The sequence below is a fragment of the Oryctolagus cuniculus genome, chromosome 14, assembly GCF_051225735.1.
Source record: "Oryctolagus cuniculus isolate XC-2025 breed Fujian yellow rabbit chromosome 14, ASM5122573v1, whole genome shotgun sequence".
Classification (NCBI taxonomy): Eukaryota; Metazoa; Chordata; class Mammalia; order Lagomorpha; family Leporidae; genus Oryctolagus; species Oryctolagus cuniculus.
This window is the reverse complement of record NC_142880.1, coordinates 67,984,888-68,003,737: the sequence shown is the minus strand read 5'-3', so window position 1 is coordinate 68,003,737 and position 18,850 is coordinate 67,984,888. Positions and strand designations below refer to the sequence as shown.

The following is an 18,850-nucleotide window of genomic DNA, read 5'->3' as shown; positions in this document are numbered from 1 at the left end:
AGGCTTGTGATCTGAAAGCCCCTTCTTTGCTCCCTCTGCCTTCACTGACTCTGGTAAGGATTACATCATGTCACAGATTTGTTACAGTATCAGATACGGGAAGCATGATTCTATAGTTTCAGGAGTTGCTTGGGAACTGTATTCTAAGAAACAATGACAAGAATGTAAAGTGCATTTTATCGTGCTTTGTGTAGATGAGTAATGAGGAGTCTCCTAAATCTGTAAACCATCAGTGTAGTCTGGCCCTGATACTCTAATCCCTCAATCTGGCCCTTCCTAGATAATCTGGGCCAACTAGCTATGCTAGTTTGGCTAAAGGATTCAAAATCATTATATTTTTTATATAGAAAACCCAAAATATTGATGTTGCAAGTTTGAGTTTGTGCTTATTTAGCTTGTATTTGAGGTGTTTAAGGATGTGATATTTCACCCCTGGGATTTCAAACTCCTTTCAGTAAAAACCAAGAGAACCTTCTGAAAATTTCTGAGATTTTCCCCGCCTCTGGGTCACACTTTCAGCAGTAGCCTTGGTTGTGCAGAACTTGGGTTTAGGCTTGGGTGTGTGGAAGAGGCCGTTAGACAGAACTGTGTGGCCCTGGTACATGAAGGTAAGGGACAAACAGAGTGGTAAACACTCCACATTTTTGGATTTATCTCTTTGCTCACACTCAAATATGGTAAGTATTACAGTAGTCAAAAACTATTTTCATCAAGTGAGTCCATTTCAAGAGGTTATTCTATTTCTCGAATCAGTTTGCTTAACTGTGCCTGAACAAATAACTTATTTGATTGAACTAGTTCTTTGAGTTGCTGAAGTAAAGCATGAAAATTATACTTACTAAATCTCTCTGTCTTTATTTATTAATAATATGATCAACTCCATATATATTCAAAAGTGTCACCAAACATATTAGCTTCCTGTATGAATGTATTTATGTCAGATTTGTTTATGGACACCTAGCTCACTGTGGTGTTAGTCTCCAGGAAAAAAATGGTGTATTTGATATCTAATCACCTAACTTTTGTGTGCTCTTTGATGTACATCCAAGAGGGTCTCTCACATAGAAGTTTGTTATCTGCAAATTAAGTACCCAGCTCTACATCAAAAATGGTCTTCTATCATTTACAATATTCACAAAGAATCCAAAAATCTTTTTTCTAACTCAGGAAGGAATTAGAATCCTACATCATTATTGTTTAAAATGATTATATTACCAGTATTGAGAGAAATAGCTACCTTTTAGTGAATACTTGATACGGGTGAAGCTCTGTGCCAGGTGTTTTTCATGTATTCGAAATGAAATAGCTCCAAGAAGCTATGAGGCAAGCCTATTGAGGAGGAGGTTGATTTGGGCACAGTCTGATCATTTGCAGAGTGTGACTTGGTGAAAAAGTGAGGGAGCCAGGCTGAAATGCAGGATTGTTGTCCCTGAACACATGTCCTTAAGTATTTGCAGCATGATCCTTCCCGTTCCCAGCTCCTCTGTGGAGCAGACAACATTACCCTTGAGGTGATAACCAAGAGGCTGGGAAAAAGGGTCATCACTAATCCTGCTGCTTGGCTTGGGTCTTCTCTGGGAATTGGGTGTAAGAGATAATGAAGTGTTTCAGACGAAAGTTTAAAAAGGTCCCATGTAAGAGAAAACAGAAAGGGAAATAATGCCAGCGAAGGTTAGAAAGAAACTTTTTTTAATAATTTTTTTTTTTAATTTGACAGATAGAGTTATAGACAGAGAGAGAGAGAGACAGAGAGAAAGGTTTTCCTTCTGTTGGTTCACTCCCCAAATGACCACTATGGCCGGTGCTGCGCTGCACTGATCCGAAGCTAGGAGCCAGGTGCTTCCCCTCACCCCAGCCTCCCATGTGGGTGCAGGGCCCAAGCACTTGGGCCATCCTCCACTGCCTTCCTGGGCCACAGTAGAGAGCTGGACTGGAAGAGGAGCAGCTGGGACTAGAACTTGGTGCCCATATAGGATGCCGGCACCACAGGCGGAGGATTAACAAAGTGAGCCATGGTGCCGTGACTATATCAAGAGAACTTTGTTTCACTCTTCACATTATTTTATAGGACTATTGGTAAAAATGGAGGAGAAAAGTATTAGAACCACTTATTGAGGATAACTAATTTAAAAGGAACATAATCTATTCTCCACATAGATACCAAGCTGAGTCTTCTAAAAGGTGCATTGCCTCAAAAAAACACCTATGGCTTTTTAAACACAAATAAAGTATAATTCAAAGCCGTCCCTTGGCAAATCTGTTCCTAAGCAACTCTCTGATCTCTTTCCCTACTTCTCTTTCCATGTTCAATCCTGTGTCATCTGTGCTGGCCTTCTGCCTTCCTCAAACAAGCCAAGACTGCTTCAGGGCCTTTGCACTTGCAGTTCTTCTGCCTGGACAGCCTTTTCCCTAAGTATTCAGGCGGCCTCTCTCACTTCATTCATGTCTCTGCTCTGATCAACCGCTTCTGACAGGTCTCCTATGACCTTCCCATTTTAAATATCACTCAGCACCTCTACACACACATTCCTACATTCACATATGCACACATTCATGCACATCCACAAATACTCTCACGCGCATCCAAACATACTCTCACCTTCACACACGCACATACTCATGTACAGCCACGTGCATTCCACACACATCACACATGTGCACACTCACACTCATCCATACACGCTCTCACCCACATTCACACATGCTGTTATCCACACTCACACATGAACTCACTCTTGCCCATCCACACTCTCACCCACATTCATACATGCAAATCCATAACACTCCCATTGTGCGGGCACTCTTTATGCTCTTTCTGGCTTTATTTTTCTTAATAACCAATATTAACAGCTGATATATTGTCAGTCTCCCCGCACTGGAAAGGAATCTCTATGAGACCAGGGATTTTGTCTTTTGTGTAATGACTGCTGTATCTCTAGTGTTTAAAGCAATACATAGCACTCAATTAACAGCTTAATTAAAATTTTTAAAATAAGTGAATGAATGAATAAACTTAAGTCATTAAAATAAATCACTTCCATTCCTAAACTGCATGCGACTCAGTATACTTCAATCTCACATACTGACAAATCTGTGGAGAGAAAAATCAGAGAGGCATAAAGGCTGTACCTCCTAATATAGAACAGCTGCACAGATCCTGGGCTCTTTAAACCATGATGAACCCCATCTGTCCAGTGGCATGAAAAAGTCTCTAGTTCAGGTGAACGGCACTTGGTGAATTTGGGCTTCCCAGAAGAATCTGTAGAATAAAAAGAAAAGGCAAAGATGGAATTAGGAGGGTCCTAGTGAAACAGGTATCTACACTGTGCATGGAACACCATGACGTCTGTATCTAGGAGGTGACACCAATGTTTTCCAGAAAAGCTGTTTTCCTGCATCACAGTTGCAGAGCTTACTGCTTGCTGATGTCAGCTGTTGATTCTAAAGACAGCATTTTGCCTTTATTTCAAGCATTATTCTTTAGGGCCTGTTTAAGAAACCAGAGATAGAGATAAGGACTTGGATTCAGGTAGTTCATTTGGAAGGTGGCCCCAGGAGCAGATATGAGGGGTTGGGGGTAGTGGAAGGGAAGGGAAAACTGCTAATAATTTGTGTGATTGAACTGGTTCCTGCTCTGGCCAGTTACAGACCAACTTCACTGAGGCCTCTCTGAAACACTGTAAAATATGCCTCACCATTGTTCTAAAGAAGGTTGAGAATTTGTGACATTTATCTATCAGCTCACCAGAACTCACTGGTTGAGAGTTGCCTTGGAGACATTGACCCCCATGAACTTCTTGTACATGCACTCTGGCTGAGGGAGGGTCTTTGCCTAGGCAGGCACCTAAGTATGCAGCAATGTTCATGGTGACAACTGTCCATTGCAAAGGGCTGAGCTGACATCAAGTGGAGCCAGGAGATGCGGCACAGAGTCCACAACATCTGCCACAGAGCCATTTTCTCAGAGATTAAAAATATTTATTTATATATTCAATAGGCAGAGTAACAGAGGGAAGGGGGGATATATATATGTATGTATATATATATATATATATATATATATAGAGAGAGAGAGAGAGAGAGAGAGAGAGAATGAATCTTCCATCGGGCAGTTCAGTCTCCAAATACCTTCAACAGTTGGGGATGGGCCAGGTTGAAGACAGGAACCAAGAACTACACCTGAGTTTCCCCACGGGGTGTGGAGTGGCAGGAACCCAAAAACCTGGGCAATCAACCTCTGCTTCCCAGGAGCATTAGCAGGAAGCTCTATTTGAAGTGTGGAAGATCTGGGATTTAAACTATGTACTCTGTTATGGGATGTGGGTGTCCCAAGTGGCAGCTTAACCCATTGTGTCAGAACATCTGCCCCTTTTTGATAAAGAGTCACTTACATTTGTATTCTTGTGAGATTCAACTAGTAAATTCAGAAATGCAACTCCAACCAACCCAAGGATACATGTGTATCAATTCTAATTTGGGAGGTCGAGAATGCTAACTATATTTTAGGATACACTCTTCCAAAATTCCTCTGTACTTATGAAATCTGCAGTTACAGATGTGTAACAGGCAAGTTTGAAGCAAAACTAATTTTTATATAACAATTCTCCATGTTCTGACAATCTTGGCCATTTTGGTGGTGGTCAAGTTTATTTTTCTAATTTTTTTTTTGGCTGCTTAAAACAATGATTAGTTTTCAATCTGATTCTAAATTTAATATAAAATGATCATTCTTGGGCATTAGAGTGCTCTCAATCTTAAAGTGCCTATATGAATACTGTTAAAACATGTTTTAAAAATAAATAATATGTAATATATAAAAATTCCCGATTCCAAATACCAGAAATATATCTTGTGTCCTGAATCAAATCATGCCTCTTTTTTCCTTTGGCAACAAAATCATGAGGGATGGCAAATTATCAGTCTTTTAAAGAAATCCAGCAGTCACCTATTCATTCAGTTATTGAACATCAGTTATGTTCCAGGTCATTTTCTAGGGATAGTACAATGAGCAAAACTGCTAAAGTTCTGGTCTTATACAGTTTCCATTCTAATGGGGGCTGGTGGATATAAGGAAAAACAAGAAAAATAAGCAGGGAAGAAGAGATGATAAGGTTGGGAAATAGAGGCTTCTCCCTCTTAAACTAATATTCTTGTAAGTGTAGTGCAGAAGCTCACCCCTGGGTAAAATGTCCTTGATTATACCTGTGCCCCTGGATGGTCAGGCCACAAGCAAGCAACTCTTCAGGAAATCCTGAGTTGCAGATTTGTCTTTAGCCCTGGATCACGTGATGATGTCAGTATGAATATTTTCATAATAAAATTCCATGGTTATACTGTTGTAAAATATACTCATTCTCCTGCAAGAACTGGCAAACAAAGGTTTTGGGGCATGAATAGCATCTGCGTGGCACCAAGGACAGAGGGTCAGCCCTCTCTGCAATTAGTGTATACTAACTCCTTGAGTGTGCTGAAATACAGGAGCTTGAGTAATCTTGTACACATGGATATTATAATATCCATGTGTGTTTTGTTAGTCAATCACTTATTATACTGTAAAGAAGAGCTCCTGTTTCCTATTACCTGAAGTATGAAAAACAGTATTTTAGGTCCTTCTAGGAAATTAGCAATGATTAAAACATATTTGTTTTTTTTTTTTATTTATTTTTTTTTTTATTTATTTATTTTTTTTTGACAGGCAGAGTGGACAGTGAGAGAGAGAGACAGAGAGAGAAAGGTCTTCCTTTGCCGTTGGTTCACCCTCCAATGGCCGCCGCTGCAGCCGGCGCACCGCGCTGATCCTGGCAGGAGCCAGGAGCCAGGTGCTTTTCCTGGTCTCCCATGGGGTGCAGGGCCCAAGCACCTGGGCCATCCTCCACTGCACTCCCTGGCCATAGCAGAGAGCTGGCCTGGAAGAGGGGCAACCGGGACAGAATCCGGCGCCCCAACCGGGACTAGAACCCGGTGTGCCGGCGCCGCAAGGTGGAGGATTAGCCTATTGAGCCACGGCGCCGGCTCTGATTAAAACATATTTGAACAATAACTATTTAAATGCTTGCACATTTGAAAAGAACATTTCACATTCTAACTGTTCATTTGCACAGTAGATAAGAAAATATACTAGATTAGAAATGAGAGATGTGCATTCTAACCCTAGCTGAGACACTATTTACCTTTGATCTTCCCAAGCCATTTTGGACTTAATTTCCTAAATGGACTGAAGTAGATGAGTTACAACATACTTTACAAATTCACTGGCACATATTCAACCATTAATAATATACAATATACTAAATCAGAACATAATTTTGGCATTTGATCTGAAACAATCAGAGAACACCAAATGCAAACGTTATTCACGTTCCTATACTCCCTGTGCAATAGGCTTGCCATACAATGGCAAGAATAATAAACTCAACCCCCTAAACTTGGAACAGAAAGAAAACAAAAACTTTGGTAACTGAAGAAAAAAAACTTCAAAAGAGAACTAATGGGAAACATATTTTACTTGCTTAAACTTAGTACTCTTATGCCTATTCTGTTTCCTGTTAATTCCAGATGTATAGAAAGTCCATATTATATCTTCATTTGAAATAAGAAACAGGAAATTCATGGTTGTGTGCTAATGCGATGATGTGTGTGTGTGCCTACACAAGGAATCCTGACATAGACGAAGGGCAGCAAAGCTAACTTTTTCCCTCTTTGTTTTAATGTCTATTTCCCCCTCCCTTCCCCATAACGCCCCTGAGTACCCCACATTCCAAAGTACCCTGAAATCTTGACAGTAGACTCAGAATTCATTTTCATTTCCTTTTTGGAGCTTTCATTTTGAAAATCAGAATTTCAACTTGTTGCATCTTTATTTTAGTTCTATCAGTATGCTACATCATATTACATATTATATCATATTGATTATTTTACAGATATTATCTCATTTAATACTGACAATGACTCTAGGAGGTGAGTGTTATTTCAATCCAGAAATGGGTGAAGCTGGAATTTAGATAAGTGAATTTTCCAAATTTATTTTCCTGTAGGTAGCAGAGTCTTAGCACTGGAAAAAAAGTGTTTTCTTTTTTTGTTGTTGTTGTTAGAAAATCTCTCTTGTTTTCAAAAAAATTCCCAGGAGGGAAAAATGACAAGTTCAGATGTTCTCATAATGCAACTTTTGGAAATCAGTAACCTGGCAAGTCCTAGGAGCAGCAATTCCCAATCGTGACTGCACGTTGGAAACTAGGGAGCTTCAAAAATACTTACGCTTGGGCCTATTCTCAGAGAATACAATCAAATAGTCTGGGGGTGCAGCCAGCATATTGTGAGTCTTAAATGTTCCCCAGGTGCGTGGAATATGCAGAAAACCAGGATTGCAGAGAAAGAAAGTTATAAAAGTTGGCCTTCTACTTTGTTAAATTCTGCATTCAGTCCCAGCAGAGCTCTGGCTCAAGAGTGAACGTGTGGTGTCAAGTCCTGGGAGCCTTATTCAGGATGGTGTGGACAGGACACAGATGTCATTGCCTTGGAAGAGTACAATAATACTTCCTGGTAAACATTTGGAAAACTAAGAGATACTCGAGATGTATGAGCAAAATGGTGCAACTGAATGAAAATCCTGCCTAAACTTTGGATGGACTATAAATAGCAATAAAGATAATTAATAATTGAAATAGTATTCCTACTCAATTGTTGTTTGGAAAGTTTGGAGAGAGTTTTACTAAATTCAAATTTTTAAAAGTTGATCAAGTTTGATATCATGTCCATACTTTTGACAATGCAGAGACAGTTTAAGAGGGAGCTGGGGGGTATTATTATTGTAACATCATCTTGATAGTTCTATGATTGATTTTTCATGTCAGGTTGTCTGGGAAGGTTGAAGTCAGCTTCCTTCCTTGCTAACCCAGTGGCTCTCCCCTTGGAGCAAGATGACCTTCTCAAACAGGGCTAGGACATCAAACAGCTGTTCGGTGTTAACTTGTGTTTTGACCCTCTGCTCTACGATAAGAGACACTTTTCTGTCCTCAACCCACAACAAACAGAAGGAAAACAGCAAACAAAACCACATACCAGTTCCCAAAGTCTGTATGGGGTATGGAGTTAGGGGAGATGGAAGAAAAAGAGCAGTTGAAGTGGGAAGAGAAGGTTAGGGGGAAATAAGTTTCTGGAGGAGAAAGGACAATGTCCTTTAGAGAGCTCCACATTGTGGAGTAGAAGGCACTCAGTGGCCATCTGTCAGTAAATAAGATTATTCAGTGCACCTTGTCATGCAGACCATCAGCTGTCAACAACTCCAGACACTTGTGATGACCCCTGAACAAATGGTCAGGGACTTAGATATTTTTCAGGAGGCTTAAGGGGAAAACCCACCCTCTAACCAAAGTGTGATTAAATACAACCGGTTGACAACTTTCCATTGAGTTGGATGGCAGTAGATAAACAATACAAAAATGCAACAAAACATTCACCCTTAATATGATTAAGAAAACACACTGACTTAAATTTGTACAAAAACATACTAAACAAAATGATTTTATGGAGAACATAAATGTCTTCAAACATGATTTTAATTCTAAATAGCCAAAGCAAGTATAGGATCAAAGGAGAATATGTGGTTATATGTGCATGAAAAATGAGAAGGGACATACTGTAAAAAAATAAAGGCATATGTGACCAAATAACTTTTAGTCCAACATGATGGATTTAGGGTCTGATAAGAAATCTGCACTTCCAGTCAATCAAAGGTCAGTTTTCGAAGAGAACAGTCACAACATGTTCAGCCACTCTGATTTGGATAAAGAATGGTTACTGCTGAATGTAAGCCAAAGTGAGGAAACACTCATTGTCAAGTGGAATAACTTTCATATGTTCTGGGGATTGCATAAGCACACTGGTCCAGGCCAAGTGTGGTGAAACTGTTCCTTCCACAAATAACAAACAAGGGATGGTTGTTCTAGCAGTTAGTCCACTGCCTAGACTTAGGGTAAAATGTTAAGGTGACTGATGAGCCTACATGTGATAGTGAGTTAAAAACATATTTGTATTTAGTTTTTTATTGGGGAAAGGCATATCATAGGATAGAACACGTATGATCTTCAAAGGTTTTGGAATGAAGACAGGAAGATCTAATTTTGTCATGATGGGAAGAAATTAGTATGTTCGATGTTATGGGTTTTTGAAGTCTCCTCAGGTAGGAACAGGATGAAGTGGGGAATGACAATATCATGGCACCTAAGACTTCTTAGGGGTCACCACTTGGCCTGTCACTGTTCTGCTTATTAAATAATTAACTTTTTAAAGTGTTCACAATCAGAGAATGAAGTAGCTACCATTGTTCTCAACATTGAAAGGTGTGGAAATTGAAGCACAGAGAAGTAAATAATTAGCCTAAGGGCGTTTGGCTACTAAGTGGCACAGTGTTGATTCTAACTGGGCAGTCACACTTTAGAGTTTGTATTCTTAATCACTACACTGTGGCTTTCAAAGTTTTTGCAAATGATTGTCGGAAGAAATGTATTTTTTATCTCATGACCCAGAATGTATGCATATTGATTTACATGGTACACACACACACGTACACACACATAAAATGTCTCAAAAATACCCTTACTACCTACAATTAATTTGTTCTATTTTTTTTTTTTGACAGGCAGAGTGGACAGTGAGAGAGAGAGAGAGAGAGAAAGGTCTTCCTTTGCCGTTGGTTCACACTCCAATGGCCGCCGTGGCCGGCGCGCTGAGGCTAGCGCATTGCGCTGATCCGATGGCAGGAGCCAGGTGCTTATCCTGGTCTTCCATGGGGTGCAGGGCCCAAGCACTTGGGCCATCCTCCACTGCACTCCCTGGCCACAGCAGAGAGCTGGCCTGAAAGAGGGGCAACCGGGACAGAATCTGGCGCCCCGACCGGGACTAGAACCAGGTGTGCCAGCACTGCAAGGCGGGGGATAGCCTAGTGAGCCGCAGCACCGGCCTCTATTTTATTTTATAAACAATGCTGCTTATGATTTCCTAATAGACCAACACTTACAGTTTGAGAAACATTGCACATGAAGCTAATTTTGCCTCTAGGAACACTGAAAATTATGAATGTTGGTCTGTAATTCCCTCAAACCAAGGCAATATTATTAAATGAATAACAGAGTGGTATTTTATTGATAGTTAAAACTTCCTTCTGGAATTCTTCTTCTTTTTTTTTAATTTGAAGTTGTTTTTCTTAAAATATATTTTCAGATTTTCTAAATCATTAACAAAGTTCGTCAATATCATTTGACCATTTTTATGACTCTGCACAGGGTCAGGGATTATCATATTGATTTATGGTGTAACTCTGTAGGGCTGCTAGGGAGACAAGCCTCTTGCTGCTACACGAAGTAGCCTCACCACTATCGTGGATGTATCCAAAAATCTCACTTCAGCTTTGAATAATTCACACAAAATCCTTCCCTGGAATGAAGTAATGTGTGGCACTTCTTTATCTCAGGATGCTATCAGGAAATAAGTTTTGATAATACTAGGTAGAGATTAACAGCAGAGATTTTGATGCCAGATCCTTGAGCTCTTCCATTACTTACAATCTGTGTAATTTTGGGCAAATTGCTTGACCTCTTTAGTTTCTTCTACTGTAAAATGAGTAACATACATAAACTCCTAGAACAGTGGCTGATACAGGGTAAGCACCCTACTTTCCAGTATCACAGTAAGTTATGATTTTTAAAAATGTATTTATTTGCAAAAGAGAGAGAGCAAGAGCCAGCTCTCACCTACTGGCTCACTCTTCCAATTCCTTATGGTTGGGGCACTGAAGTCAGGAGCAGGGAACTCAATTCAGGTCTCCTATGAGGGCAGCACAGATTTAACTACTTAACCCATCACTGCTGCCTTCCAAGGACCACATTAGTAAGAAGGTGGAGTCTCAGCCAGCACCTGGAATTGCTATAGTTTCACTGTTTTAAAAAGATACATTTTGAATATCATGGTTTTGAGACATCAAAAGATAATGACACTAAATAATTACACAAAAACAATTAGTGCTAAATTCAGTAGAATTTATCTTCCAGTTGGTTAGGGTAAGGCACATTCTAGATAATACAAATAAATAATTAAACTATGCAGCGAGAGGATGTAGAGTAATTGGAACCCTCAAATACCTCTTCTAGAAATGTCATTGTGGAAAACAGTTTGGTAGTTTCTCAAAAAGTTGAACACAGATTTTACCATATGACCCAGCAATTTTGCTCCTAGTTACAAATCCAAAAGAAGTGAAACATTAGTTCACACAAAAATATGTATCAGATGGCATTGGTACATGCAACCTTGATGGTATTGTATTGGAATCCCCTGGCACGTTTCTAACTCCACCATTTGGGGCAAGTCCAATTGAGCATGTCTCAAATTGTACATGTCCTCCCTCTCTTATTCCCACTCTTATATTTAACAGGGATCACTTTTCAGTTAAATTTAAACACCTAAGAATAATTGTGTGTTAATTACAGAGTTCAACCAATAGTACTAGTACAAAAAAAAATCCCATCAAGGTTGCATGTACCAATGCCATCTCACTAGTCCAAGTGATCAATTTCAGTTCACAACTGATCACACTGATAGGTCTAAGAGTCAAAGGGATCACACCAACAAGACTAGTGTCTGCTAATACTAACTGACAGAATAAAAAAGGGAGAGAACGATCACATGGGAAGCGGGATACACAGCAGACTCATAGAATGGCAGATGTCCTAAATAGCACTCTGGCCTCAGAATCAGCCCTTAAGGCATTCGGATCTGGCTGAAGAGCCCATGAGAGTATTTTAGGCATGGAAAGCCAAGGCACTTTGGCAAACAAACAAACAAACAAAACTGCAATTCGGGACATGCTCAAGCTGACTTACCTCAAACGGTAGAGTTAGAAACATACCAGGGGATTCGAATTCAATCCCATCAAGGTGGCATGTACCAATGCCATCTCACTAGTCCCAGTGATCAATTTCTGTTCACAATTGATCGTAATGATAGGACTAAGAACCAAAGGGATCACATAAACAAGAATAGTGTCTGCAAATACTAGCTGATAGAATCAAAAAGGGAGAGAACGATCCAACATGGGAAGTGAGATACACAGCAGACCCATAGAATGGCAGATGTCCTAAGCAGCACTCTGGCCTCAGAATCAGCCCTTAAGGCATGCGGATCTGGCTGAAGAGCCCATGAGAGTATTTCAGGCATGGAAAGCCAAGACACTCTGGCAAAAAAAAAAAAACAAAACAAAACAAAAAAAAACAAAAACCAACAACCTACATGAAAGATCCCCACCAGTGAGATCCCAGTGGAAAGAACGGGTCATCAAAGAAGGAGGTACCTTTCTCTGAAAGGAGGAGAGAACTTCCACTTTGACCATGGCCTTGTCTAAATATGATCAGAGTCAGTGAACTCAGGGGGCTTCCATAGCCTTGGCAGCTCATGAGAAGAGCCTAGGTTGATTACTGATACCATAAACAAGAGTGTCAGTTTGTTAAGTCAACAACAGGAGTCACTGTGCACTTACTCCTCATGTAGGATCTTTGTCCTTAGTGTGCTGTACATTGAGATTTAATGCTATAACTAGTACTCAAACAGTATTTTTCACTTTATGTTTCTGTGTGGGAGCAAACTGTTGAAATCTTTACTTAATGTATGCTAAATTGATCTTCTGTATATAAAGAGAATCGAAAATGAATCTTGATGTGAATGGAAGGGGAGAGGGAGTGGAAAAGGGGAGGGTTGCGGGTGGGAGGGACGTTATGGGGGGGAAGCCATTGTAGTCCATAAGCTGTACTTTGGAAATTTATCTTCATTAAATAAAAGTTAAAAAAAAACCCTAAATGAAAGATCTCTGCAAAGTGAGAAAGAGAGATAAAAATAGAAAGGGATAAAAAGAGAGAGAAAGAGAATGAATCTTTCATCCTCTATATCATTCCTCCAATAGCTGTCATATCCTGGGCTGGGCCAGGCTGAAGCCAGGAGCCAGGAACTCCATTGGGGTCTCCCATACACATGGCAGGGCCTCAAGCCCTTGGGCCATTGTCCCCTGGTCTCCCAGGTACATTAGCAGGGAGCTAGAATGGAAGCTGAACAGCTGGGACTTGAACAGGTGCTCTGACATGAGATACTGGTGTTGCAAGTGGTAGCTTAACCTGCTTCACCACAATGCTGGTCTCTGAAAATATTTACATGAAAATTAACTGAAGTGATTGTGAATGAGGTTTGTCAGGTTCTTTTTAAAGAAACCATCGAAATTCCTAAAAATTAGTAGCTGGTACAAAGGCTACAGTCTACATGGTGGAATCACTCAGGGAATTTTTCAAAATTCCTTTGAGATTCTATTTATTAAAATTATTATTTAATTTTTATTATTTGTGAAACAGAGACACATACACAGAGTGCACAATCTCTCCTCCACTGGTCCACCTCTTAAATGCCTGCAATAACCAGTGCCCAGGCTGGGCCAGGTTGAAGCTGGGAGCTGGGAAGGGAAATCAGTCCAGGTCTCATATGTGGCTGGTAGGAATCCAACCATTTGAGCCATCACTTTCTGCTTCCCAGGGTACACATCAGGAAACCGGAATCAAGAGCCAAGGCAGGACTTGAACTCAGGCACCCTGATATGGGATGCAGGCATCTTAATAGCTACATCAAATGCCCACCCTCAGATTCTATTTTAGTTGACAATTAATGGAATCAGCAATTTAATTGTATCAGCATTGGATTCTTAAAGGCTCCCAGTGATTTTAATGTGTAACATTGAATGATTAATTTGAGAACAATTGACTTTGTCATCTTTTCCTTTCTGAACTCAGAAGATATCCTGTTTGCTACCACTGGAGTCTCTTGTCTACTTCTCACATATCAAATTCTTAGCCAGGAATAGTAGGAAAAAGTAAATGTGGGGATATTCCAATGCAAGCCTGCAGTATGGCAATGCTTTGCCAATGTCAAGTCTGTCACTAGAAAATATGAACCTAATGAAGGCTCAGGGCAGCCTTCCTATTTTCGGAAGAAACCAATTGAGAAATGAGACTTTATGTTTCCCATCTTGTGGAAGGCATTTACTTTTAATTGATGATGATATACACTTTTATGTAGTTTTATTTCTAAAGCTTGAAGTTTCAAAAGCCTATAAAACAGGGTCTTCTTATGTAGTAAGCACACTGAAAGTTTTTAGTTTTAGGGTTTCAAGCTACATTCAACATTCATTCATTTGTTCATTTATTCAACAATCATTGATACCTGCATATGTGCAGTCTTAGGCTTACCGTTATCACTTGCTGACACAGCAATTCACCCCACAGATTATGATACCATAGATAGAGTATTTCATGTAAGGTGCCAGGCCAATTCTCCAAGAAGGAGAGTTAGTTTAGTCACTGTTTATTTTTTAAATGTTTGTTTATTAATTTTAATTTTTCATCTTCTTGGAAATGGGGGGGTGGGGTTGGGAGAGGGAGAGGGAGAGGGAGAGAGAGAGAGAGAGAGAGAGAGAGAGAGAATGTCTAGAGAATGTCTTCCAATCACTGGAACTCCATCCTGGTCTCCAACCTCGGTGACAAGGGCCCAAGCATTGAATTCATATCTGTTGCCTCCCAGGTGCACTAACAAGAACTGGATTGGAAGCTGAGTAGTCAATACTTAAATTGGCACTTCAATATGAGATGTGGGCCTCCCAAGTGGTGGTTTAACTCAGTGTACCATAACGCATCCTCTAGTCATTATTTCTTAATCACTTTTACTCTGTGTAATTCTCTTGTTTGGTGTAATTACTTCCACTACATGTTTGAATTCCTAAGTTTATATCCTTATATTAGATTGTTTCTATGAACTACACTGAATCTGTTCTCTTTGTATTAATATTACATTAATATGAGAATTGTGTTGAATAATTATCATTCATTTGCTGTGACCCTGAGAATCTAATATATTAACAAATTTCTGAAAATAATTCATGGATATGCTTTATTTTAATTTTATTAAAATGTTCCATATAACAAATACAGAGCTAAATATATATATATATTTAGGCATGGCCTCTCAAATGCAGGAACAGAGATAATTTTCTGTTAATACTTATAAGCATCCATGTTTCTCAGAACATAACCTGCCATCCTCTTATGTGTGTGTGTTCATTTTTACTTAAAACTATGCATATCTATATTGATGCAGTAAGTCACCTGTGTCACATTTCATTTTTCTAAACCAGAGGTTCTCAATTAGGAATGAGTTTTCCTCCCAGGAGACATTTTGCAATGGCTGGGCTATTTTTTTGGACAAAACCAGAGGAGGTGGTGATATTAGCATTCAGTGGCTAGAGGCAAGAGCTGCTAGGAACACCTTATAATGTATAGGACAGTTCTCACTACAAAGAATGATCTGGTTCAAATGGCACTAGTGTCCTGTTCCATATAAATAAAGTCACTAAATTACAAAATAATTCTCCAAAATTTAAATATGTCCTCAATTAAGCTAACATAAATTTGAAAGCTCCAATCTCTCCTACTCCCTTGACTATCTAACTTTTTCTATTCAATGAAAAACATCTTGGCTTTCTAAGTTTTTTTGGAGTTTTTAAAAATTCACATCAGATATTTAATGTTTCAATTAATCAGCAAATATTTATGCAGTATTTATTGTGCTTAAGCCACTATTTAGTTGCTGTAAGAATGAAGGCAGAGTCTAGTACAGGAAGATTCTAGTAGAGGAAGCAACACCGATGCACATGTAGAAATAGCTAATCAAAAAGGTAGTCAGAGATAATTTAAGGTGTTGGAGAAAATAATCACCCCCAAGGGTCAGAGAGATAGAAGGTTTAAAAGAGGAGTAAGCACAGGGTGAACAACACGCTGCTGCTGATCACCAACAAAATACCACCAAGGACACATCTGTATTTGCACAAGGTCCTTGGCTGTGCATATGCACACTGAAGACTGATAAGCATTGACCTGGGCTCCTAACCACCAGATGACGGCTTTTTATAATTGGACCAACTCTGGCTGCACTTTACAATAATCTGTTGATCTTTAACAAAATATTTTTCAAAAGGTTCATTTAATTAGATTGGGGAGATGCCTGGGCATTGGTGTTGCCCCAGGTGATTCTAATGCGCAACAAGGGTTGAGAACCACTGAATTAGAACAATGAACTTCTATGTTAGACTAGTACAATGAATTCCTTAAGTGAATATATCGAAAGGCCCTTCAAATACGGAGACCTGTGAAAAACAACCCAAATAAGTATTAGCAAGGTGAAGGAGCATACATTGAATCCCTGGGTGAAATGGACCAACTCCCATGTAATGGGTCAGCTCTAGGGAATGGTGGTGTAGCAGACAGCAGAGACCCTCCTGTGGGTGATCTTACTGGGGTCTCACAGGAAGCTTTGGCCTTAAATCCCACTTGTGTGCTTACAGCTGTGTTTCAAAGGTTCTAAAGTTGAAGTTTCAAATATGACAGTGGGAGTGCAGTTGCCTTAATTTGGTAGTCGTGGAAGTTACTATAATATTCTTTGGCATTGATCCTGTGAGCAGAGCCAACTCCAGGCTCTAGGACAGCCCTGTGTCAGTCCAAACAGAATAGCCATGTTTGCATTTGTGTGAAAACTACTTTCACAGAGCACATTATTAATACAAACCCTGGCACCACTCTTCTGGAGCCAATTTCCTTAGTCTTCCCAGTTATTCATTTGTGTTTCTTTCGGGGACTTTTTGTTGGAGAGATTTGTAGTTTAGAGAGATGATTCCTAAACTTTAATGTACAGACATTGCCTGGGAATCCTGTTAAAACGTGGATTCAGTAGGTGAGGCCCTCAATTTTGCTCCTTGGACAAGTTCCCAGATACTGACAATGCTGACCTGGAGATGCTATTTGGAGTAACAAGAGTTTACATTTTGTGTGCTCAATGTAGTGGCCACTAGCCTTGTCTGGCTATTGAGCACTTGAAATGTGGCTAGTGTGACTTTGGAACTGAATTTTAATTTCATTAGATTTTAAGTAGCTTACATTAAAATTTAAATGGAAAGAGGTACAAATATTGTCCCTAAGTACAATTATGTTTCACTCTGTTGAAAATTAAGCATCTCAATTTCTATGTAATATAAAGTTAAAATATTCACCAGAGTTTGAAGATTTTCTATGAAAAAATAATGCAATATATCTTATTAGTAGTGCTTTTATTAAACTTACTATGTGTTCCAAAGAGAACATTTTGGTTACATTGAGTTAAATAAGATACATTAAATTAACTTCATCTGTTTCTTTTGGTTTTCCCATGAGGCTACTAGAAAATTTAGAATTTCATATGTAGCTTACATCCTATTTCTATTTGGAAGTGATGGTTTAGATGGCAGAACTTATCTAAAGGGAAAACATATGTATTTGAAAGGAAGAATTCATAAAATATATTATGTCAAGTTTTAAAGTAAATGGTTTCCTTACATATCTAGAACAAGGGAAATCTCTTCATTACCAACCAAAATGGAAGCTACTTTCTCATTGATGCATCCAGTCACTCTTAAATATAAAAGAAATTTAAGTAAGAAGTATGGGCACCCTAGGTTTCATGGTATGGTTTATCAGCTTCCACACTATTAATATTTTAGGCCCATTAATTCTTTGTTGCAGAGTGTTGTCTTATGCATTGTATTATAGGATATTTATCATCATTTCTAGTTTCCACCTAGTAGATACCAGTAGCACTTGCTTCTCTCTCAGTTGTGAGAAAAAAATGTGTATAGACATTGCAAAAAGTCTCTTGGGGGATCAAATCACCCCTTTTGAGAACCACTACTATATGGGAATGTACCAATCACTTTCTAATGCCTCAGTTATAGATGCTTTAATTACATTTAAATTATATAACTGCATCTAATTAAAAAATTATTTTTAAATACCATTGGTTGAGCTCCTACTCCATGCTAAACTCTTACCATGTGTTTTCTCATTTCACCTTACAGCTCTTCGGTGTGGAATGTTGTATGATAGTGTTACAATCCTCACGTTACAGATAGGAAAATTCAGTTTCAGAAAGGTTAGACAATTTTTAGACAAAACACAAAGCTAATAAGTAGCAATGCTGGGATATTGGTCCAGACTTTTCTCAATTCAAAACTTTTGTACCCATATACTGTGCTGCCTCTTTCAACTTTATGTGACTTTTCTCTCTAAGGTGAGGTATATTTTTTGCCATTGGGCTCAAATACTTATCAGCTTCTATGAGCTGTTAGATACTTTGTAGAGATTAAAGCTTAGAGATTAACTATTCTGTTCTTTTGTTTGTTTGTTTTTTAAACTTTTATTTAATGCATATAAATTTCCAAAGTACGACTTATGGATTACAATGGCTTCCCCCCCATACCGTCCCTCCCACCCACAACCCTCCCCTTTCCCACTCCCTCTCCCCTTCCATTCACATCAAGATTCATTTTCGATTATCTTAATACACAGAAGATCAGCTTAGTATACATCAAGTATGGATTTTAACAGTTTGCTCCCACACAGAAACATAAAGTGAAAAATAATAGATGATTTTTTTTAAATGATGATGAAATCAGAGCAGACCTATTGTCATGTTTAATCCCAGTGAGAGTCAAGTTGGGAATTGATAATTTCTTTTTTTTTTTTTTTTTTTTTTTTTTTTTTTTTACAGAGGATCAGTTTAGTATGCATTAAGTAAAGATTTCAACAGTTTGCACCCCCATAGAAACACAAAGTGAAATATATTGTTTGAGTACTCATTATAGCATTAAATCTCAATGTGCAGCACATTAAGGATAGAGATCCTACATGAGGAGTAAGTGCACAGTGACTCCTGTTGTTGACTTTACCAATTGACACTCCTGTCT

The 18,850-nt window shown here is 39.0% G+C and overlaps 1 protein-coding gene across 12 annotated transcripts in view; it reads right to left on the bottom strand.

Annotated features, from left to right (window-relative positions):
• The window catches only part of GHR (growth hormone receptor), a 303,364-nt gene that overhangs the window by 28,914 nt on the left and 255,600 nt on the right, over positions 1-18,850 (bottom strand). For all 12 annotated transcript variants that reach the window (XM_070056270.2, XM_008262050.5, XM_008262046.5 and 9 more), the window contains 1 exon segment: positions 3,130-3,259. In XM_070056270.2, the coding sequence (XP_069912371.1) occupies positions 3,130-3,259 (130 nt within the window).